This window comes from Eptesicus fuscus, chromosome 23 (genome assembly GCF_027574615.1).
Source record: "Eptesicus fuscus isolate TK198812 chromosome 23, DD_ASM_mEF_20220401, whole genome shotgun sequence".
Classification (NCBI taxonomy): Eukaryota; Metazoa; Chordata; class Mammalia; order Chiroptera; family Vespertilionidae; genus Eptesicus; species Eptesicus fuscus.
The window spans coordinates 13,749,463-13,757,672 of NC_072495.1; the positions used below are offsets into that span (position 1 = coordinate 13,749,463).

At 50.0% G+C, this 8,210-nt stretch overlaps 1 protein-coding gene across 1 annotated transcript; it reads right to left on the reverse strand.

Annotated features, from left to right (window-relative positions):
- Window positions 1-5,953: 5,953 nt before the first annotated feature.
- On the reverse strand, window positions 5,954-6,919 carry LOC103287189 (olfactory receptor 8B12). The gene has a single exon (XM_008142869.3). The coding sequence runs from the start codon at window positions 6,908-6,910 to the stop codon at window positions 5,954-5,956; it is 957 nt and encodes a 318-aa protein (XP_008141091.2). The 5' UTR covers window positions 6,911-6,919.
- Between the last annotated feature and the right edge of the window lie 1,291 nt (window positions 6,920-8,210).

The window sequence follows — 8,210 nt, forward strand, 5'->3', positions numbered from 1 at the left end:
ACTTACCAGACACTGAATAACTGCACAAGTTAATAAGCATAACACAAATGAACCTATTTTTCTTGTTCTCCGAAAGCAAAATATTTCCTGTTGTGCACACCAAACAAGTCAGTCCAAGACTAATGACATGGCAGTCGGCTGCTAAAATATTCACTGCTAGTATCAGTGGGGAGAAATGGTGCGCCTGAGCGTAAGGCGCTTAAGGGAAATGAATGCAACACGATTATAGTAATCCGCCATTAGCGAACGTTGTAGCTTGTTATTAATAACTAGAGGCCTGGTGCATGAAAATTCATGCACTCAGGGTTGGGGGTTTCCCTCAGCCCAGCCTGCACCCTCTCACAATCCAGGATCCCTCAGGTAGGGTCCCTAGGCCTGGCCTGAGATCAGGGCCTATCAGGGTTTTCCTTCCCCAGACTGCAGGCAGCTGGCCTCCCCCCAGCCCCCTGCCATTGCCACTGCTTGCTATCTATGCAGCGCTATCTTCTCTCCCCCCGCCCTGCCCCACCACCGGTGGTCTCCCTCTGCAGGCAACAGGCATGGGGTGCAATGGCTTGGCTGGCCTGTCTCTGCTTAATTGACTCAAGTAGTGACAGAAAGCACGAATCCCATTTATTGTCCAGTTACAAATGCTGAATTAATAATAGGCAAGAAATTGAAAGTATCTCACTTCATTAATAGGCTAAATGATTATATATTCACATAATGGAATACTACACAGCAACATAAAATAATAAATCTATTTATATATACTACAATATAGACGAATAACACAGGCTTTACGTTTCCTAAATTCAGGGATCTATTCAATCTCATTTCAATTCTCCCTTTATATACTTATTCTTTTCTTTTTGGCAACATTAAACAAAATCAAAGGGCAAAATTAAACAGTTAATCAAACTTCTTCTATTTCCAAACAGAAGTGAATATTCCTAAGGAAAAGTCCATGATTCAAAATATTTCCCAGCACTTCATTTGCCATTGCCTCTTAAAGAAACTGTTACCAATAATAGTTGGGTTTAGACAAAAACTATCTACACTAATAAAAGAGAAATATGCAAATTGCCATACCTCTGTGACACCCACAATCCAATCAGGAGTGAGTATGCAAATTAACCCAACAAAGATGTTGGGTTAATTTGCATACACAGGTGCAGAGCAGCTGGGATGCTTGCTATGAGGGGCGAGGGTGTAGGGGACAGAGGAAGCTACAGGAGCAGCACTCCAGCTGGAGTGGAGAAGACTGAAAGCTCCAGCTGGAGTAAACACTAAAGGCTCCAGCCAGAGCAGAGACGGAAGGCGGTGGACAGAGTGAAGGTCTGGGTTCTGGTGCTGGAGGAAAACCGGTGCCGGCAGCCAGGGGAAGGAAGGCCTATTGCACGAATCTTCATGCAACGGGCCTCTAGTCTATCATAATAAAAAGTGAAATATGCTAATTAGACCAGACATCCTTCTGGATGACCTTCCGGATGAAGCGGGGGCTGTGAGGGAAGCCCAGGTCACAAGTGCCAGAGGGGAGCCAGTGCCGGCAGCCAGGGGAAGGAAGGCTTACTCTTGCACGAATTTCGTGCATCAGGCCTCTAGTTCTCTAAATAATTCTCTAAAAATAATGATTTTTTAAAAATATAAAGCTCCATTTTTTATTACTTCATATGGCATATTGATGAACGTAACATGAGGTCACCATCTTTTACCCATATGCCTCATTATTACAATATCAAGGCTTCTGCAATCCCTGAAAATTCTATAGCAATTATCTCTCCTAAGAAGGAACAGCTTGCTGCTGTCCTAATAACTAAATCTGTACCCACAGCCACCAAGGGCTCTGTGACATCCTCCAGACCAGTGATACCCAATGAAACAGAGTGTGAGCCACATATACAATTCTGAACTCTCTACTAGATACCTTAAAAAAGAAACAGATAAATTCATTTTAATGATCTATTTTATTTAACATAATATATCCAAAATGTTATCATTTTTTATCAAGTAAAAAAGTATCCATGATGAAAAACAAAAAAAAAGATGGCGGCGGAGGTGAAAGGCTGATCTGTTGCCTCGCATGGCAGTTTCGGAAATACAACTGAAACATGGACTGGTGAGGGTGGCGACTGCTGCTCACGTCTCCCCAGACCGGGCAGCTGCTCCTCTCAGTCAGTACCGCAGCCGGGGCCATGGGCTCGTGGGCACCGCGGCGGCTGCTGTGGCGGCAGCCGCGGACTCGGCGCAGCGGCTCTCGGTGAAGGAAGAGACCATCTTTCTGCAGGAGGGGCTAATCCGCACCACCGACCTGGCCGAGCTGTGCACTGAGATCCTCGGGGCCCCGGACACCGCCAACACCGATTTGGAGGATTCTTAGGAGTTCTCATCTTACATTCAAGTCCTCTAGCCATTTTGACGGAGGAGAATCAAGAGGACGGCTGGGCTAAACAAAGGAACTGCGAACTGCGCCGCGCGCAGCCGTTTCAGGGGCGCGACTGGAGGACGGATCGTCTGCAGCCCAGAACTACAGGAGAGATGGCTGAACGGCAGATTTACAGCTAAGAGGGAAGAGGAAACCAGCGAAATCGGAGGAGACGAGACAAAGAGAGCCCTCCCGGTGGCACCAGCAACAAACAAGACTTAACTATACAAGGGAGGACCGGGATGGAGGCATAGGGCGGAGGCCTGGATGTTGCCTGCCACAACAACTTTGAGGCTGCGACGGGAGAGCGGAGCAGACACCACCCAAGACCACCGTAGGGCTGGCTGAGTGGATGCTCTGCAGCTAGAATAAAAGAGGGGTATGCGGGATGATGCTGATGCAGATGACTCAAGGACCACACTTTGGGAACTGCGGCTAGGGCGACGCAGTGGCGACCTGGAGCGTGCTCGGCGCGGTCCCCCAGGCGGTCTCCGGCTGAGGGGGCGGCTCCACTGGCTGCCGAGCACGGACAGACGGGCCCCTGTGAGATGTGGGGTGGGGGACTCCGCGCTTGCTGGCCTCCGAGTCCTTCAGGAATCTCGGTGCCCTGGTGGCGGCCGGGTGCGCATGCTCGGCGACCGGCCGCCGCTGCGGACCCAGGGGCCGGCGCGGCGATGCCGGACCGGCCCGCTACCACGCACCGGGCGCACCGGAGCTTCGCCGAGCAGCCGCCCGACGAGTTCTGCGGCGGCCGTCCTGGAGCTCTGGCAGGATGGCCAGGGGGGGTTGCTGGGGGGGGGGGGTTGACCGGCAGGAATTGGGATCGGGAGGACGGGGCCCCGCTGGGACCCGGGTGCGGGCGGGGTTGCGCGCCTCTGGGCTCGGGAGTGGTCGCGCGCCTCCGGGTATGGGTGGGGCCTCGCGTCCCTGGGTCTGGGTGGGGCCGCGTGCCCCTGGGTCCAGGTGAGGCCGGATTCCGGGTCCGGGTGAGGCCAAGTGCCCCTGGACCCGGATGACGCTGGGTCCCGTGCCCGGGTGAGGCCAAGCGCCCCTGGGTCTGGGAGAGGCCAAGCGCCCCTGGGTCCGGGTGAGACCATGTGTCCCTGGATCCGGGGGAGGCCTCGTGCACCTAGGTCCAGGTGAGGCCACGTGCCCCTGGGCCTGGAAGAGACCACGCACCCCTGGGTCCGGGCGAGACCATGTGTCCCTGGATCCGGGGGAGGCCTCGTGCGCCTAGGTCCAGGTGAGGCCACATGCCCCTGGGTCTGAGAGAGGCCACGCTCCCCTGGGTCCGGGCGAGACCATGTGTCCCTGGATCCGGGTGAGGCCTCGTACACCTAGGCCCGGATGAGGCCACATGCCCCTGGGTCTGGGAGAGCCCAAGCGCCCCTGGGTCCGGGTGAGACCATGTGTCCCTGGATCCGGGTGGGGCCTCGTGCACCTAGGCCCGGGTGAGGCCACATGCCCCTGGGTCTGGGAGAGCCCAAGCGTCCCTGGGTCCGGGTGAGACCATGTGTCCCTAGATCCGGGTGAGGCCACGTGCCCCTTAGTCCGGGTGAAGCCGTGCCCCTGGGTCCGGCCGAGACCAAACCAGAGGGAGTCGGACCTCCGTTGCCACCATTTGTCCACCATCCAGAGCTGAGGGGTCAGTGCTGACATGTACACATAAGGAACTGTTGGACATTGAAATTGGGTCTCAAAAGAACTGTTGTTCCAGAAAGAAACTCACTACAGACTGATCCATCTGCCTGTCAGCATAACTATTATAGCTCGTCTCACATTCAGTTCTCATAAGTATATATCTAGTGACATATGATCTCGCTCATCTAGGGGAAATGATGAACATCATAGACTGAGGAACAAGAACAGAACCAGAAGCAAGGAGGCATCGATGGGACTATCGGGCCTCAGAGGGAGGATAGGGGAGGGTGGGGGGAGGGGGAAAGTTCAACCAAAGGACTTGTGTGCATGCATATGAGCCTATCCAACGGTTAAGCTCAACAGGGGGTTGGGGCATGCGTGGGGAGGGGGGGGGATGGGAATGGGGGGATGAGGACAAATATGTGACACCTTAATCAATAAAGAAATTAAAATAAATAAATAAATAAATAATAAAATAAAAAAAACAAAAAACAAAAAAAAAAGTATCCATGAGATATTTTCTATTATTTTTCATATTCTTCCAAAATTCAGTGTGTATTTTACACCTACTTTGCACACCTACAGTATATCTCAATTTGGATGACCACATTTTTTTTTTTTCTTCAATATATTTTATTGATTTTTTACAGAGAGGAAGGGAGAGAGATAGAGAGAAACATCGATGAGAGAGAAACATCAATCAGCTGCCTCCTGCACAACCCCCACCGGGGATGTGCCCGCAACCAATGTATGTGCCCCTGACCGGAATCGAACCAGGGACCCTTCAGTCCACAGGCTGACGCTCTATCCACTAAGCCAAACCGGTTTCGGCTAGATGACCACATTTCAATTGCTCAATACCATCATGACCCTGACTACCAGATTAGGTATTGCAGTTTCCAATCATCTTGGACCACAACCAAGATAACCCTTGAAATGAGACTCTGAACTCTGTCTCAGCCTTGATATGACACCTCTACCAAGCATCTTTACACCCCATCAAACTCAATTTCTCTCCCCGGAAGCCCTAGCTCCCTCACCGATGTCCCACTACTCCACCCACCAATCCAGTGGTCGCCATTCCTGCCTGTGAAACCTAATGTACTTCCCACTTCCACACTACAAAATTCATCAGGCACCGATCTTGTCATTTTGCCAAGACTAACTCAACAAAAGTGTTCACTGACTACTCTCTTACAAAATGTGCTGTATTGAAATTATTTTGTGAAAGTAGCATGAGATTACTGTTAATACGTTTGTAATTTGGACGTGCTAGGGCAACTAACATGTGAAATGAAATCTTCCAAGAAAGAGATGGGGCAAGAAAACATGACATAAGGGAAAACAAATTGGATTGGGGTTCAAGCTGGGATGTCAGTTCCAGCTCTGCCACCAGAAAGCTTTATATTCCCGGACAACCTACAAATACTTCTGACTCTCCAAAGTGTGATGTAGTATATAAAATTCTAGACTAAATGATTCTGAAGCCCCATTCAATATTGGGTACTCTATAATTGCAGAAACTATTTTCATAAATAAAGAAGGAAGATTTAGGGGATGAGAATGAGAGAGAATAAACCCACTTGGGACAGTTAAAATTTCCTTTATATATAGAATAGAAAAACTTGAAGCTTGAATTCCTTATCAAAATAGAAATAGTAATACTAACACTCTAATTAAAAATTCCTCATCCGCCGAAACCGGTTTGGCTCGGTGGATGGAGCGTCGGCCTGCAGACGGGAGGGTCCCGGGTTCGATTCTGGTCAAGGGCATGTACCTTGGTTGCAGGCACATCCCCAGTGGGAGGTATGCAGGAGGCAGCTGATCGATGTTTCTAACTATCTCTCTCCCTTTCTCTCTGTAAAAAATCAATAACATATATATTTAAAAAATTCCTCATCCGTTTTCTCAATTCCTGGTTTTTCTTTTCCAAAAGGAAGTTATTCTGTCCAAGGATTTCTTCAGGGCAAATTTCACATCCTTATTCCTCAGGCTGTAGATTAATGGGTTCAACATGGGCACCACGATGGTATAGAAGAGAGAAGACACTTTGCCCTGGTCAAGGGGTAAAACAGAAGGCGGTTTGAGGTACATGAAAGCTCCTGACCCAAAGAAAAGAGAAACTGCCATGATGTGGGAGCTGCAGGTGCTGAAGGCTTTGGACCTGCCTTCAGTGGAGCTAATGTGGAGAATGCTGGAAAGAATGAAGCCGTAGGAGATAAAAATGGTAGCAATAGGCAGCCCAATGCCAATGGTCACAACAATAAAGACCACCAGCAAATTCACATAAGAGCTGTTGCAGGCCAGCTCGAGGAAAGGAAGGATGTCACACATATAATGATTGACAAGGTTGTCAGCACAAAAGGTCAGAGACATAATATTTCCTGTATGAGTGAAAGCCCCCCAAGTCCCCATCCCATAGACTCCCAGCAGAAGAGACAAACACACCTGCGGAGACATGGTGACCGTGTACAACAGTGGCTTGCAGATGGCAACGTAGCGGTCATATGCCATGGCTGAGAGGACGAAGGATTCCGAAAACACAAAGAAACAGAAGAAAAAGAACTGAGTCATACATCCCGCATAGGAGATGGTGTTCTTCTTTGAGACAAAACTCGTCAGCATTTTGGGGGTGACGGTAGTGGAGAAACTCAAATCTATGAAGGACAAGTTGAAGAGGAAAAAATACATGGGAATATGAAGGTGAGGGTTCAGCCCAATCAGCGTGATCATGCCCAGGTTCCCCACCACAGTGACCATGTAAAAACCCAGAAACAGAAAGAAGAGGGGGAGCTGGAGTCCTGGCCGGTCTGTCAAGCCCGAGAGGATAAACTCTGTCACCGAGGAGCTGTTATCTGCAGCCATTCTCCTCCGGGAGGGTCTGGGAGGGAAAAAGGAAAAGAATTGCTTAGAGAAAGAGAGGGGAAGAACCCCATTCTTGAGAACAGTATTCGAACACAGGTTTTGAACGTGAAAGAAGATGGCATTTTCTTGTACCTGCATCTCTGTCTTTATGGTCCTTGAACCATGCTAGTAACTGTGGGTGAAATCTGCCTCCCAGGTAAGGGTGAATCCAAATGAGGAAAAAGTCCACCGAGCCTGGCTGGGTGACCCTGCAGCCTGCCTCTTCCTTCCCTCTAAAGCCCTCGCTCAAGTTCTGTAAGACCTTCTCTCGGGAGCTGTGGAGAGGCTGAAGCCAGTTGGCCCTGACTCTACCGTCCACCTTCGGTCAGTGCTCATCAGAACAGGAAGATGAGGTCGTGTTGCCTCGCCTTTCGCTGGGATGGCTGTGGAATATTGCGTGAAAATAATCCTGGAGTAGTACGGTAAAGTGACTAATTAAACCCAAGAAACACTGACCCCAGCATAACTATGCTAGAGGCACTGTTTTAATGCTCTGGGGCGCTCTGATTAAACCCCTTTAACAGATGAAGACACTGGGCTTACCAGGAAGCTCCTTGCACAAGTCCCAGTCCTTCTAAGTGGCTCCCGGGGTTGGAGGTTAACCTCTCTGCTCCAGGACCCACCTGGCCAGGCAGGCACTCCCCTCCTTCTGCCTGGAGTCACAGCGCTGCACTGAGCTGGCTCCCACCCATCTCTCTCCTGGAGACTCAGATGGCCCTGGTGAAAAGGAGGTGACAATTCAGAGCTCAGACCCCTCTGCTTCTGCTTCTCTCTTTAAAAATCAAAACCTGCAGGTGGCTTTGGCTCTCCTGTGGAGCTGCAGAACACGATCCCGGCCTGGTTTTGTCCCGAGCCTCCTGTCCAGCTTCTAGGGATGAGGCAGCACCTTGGATAATGCCGATGGGTAACTGGGGACTGAGCGTTTAATTCTGGAGCAGAGCCCGCAGTGACCTAGTTACGGAGGCTCCCTCAGGATCACTGCTCCCTAAGGAAGAAGGAGAGTTTTTTAGGCCCTTGATAATGCTTGGTGGGGCTTTTAATGGCCTAACCTGTCATTCAGGTTACATCTCTCCAAGTACAATTAAGAGCAGAGCTCTGTGGTCAAAATAATTCTTGTGCTTCTATTGAGCACTTACTATATACTGTATATCTGACCTGGCACCCTCCTCCAAAGGACCCAAAGCAACGCATAGATAATTTTACCGTGTTTATTCCTCACACAGCCATATGGGTTAGGCCTATCAATCTCCACTTTAAAAGG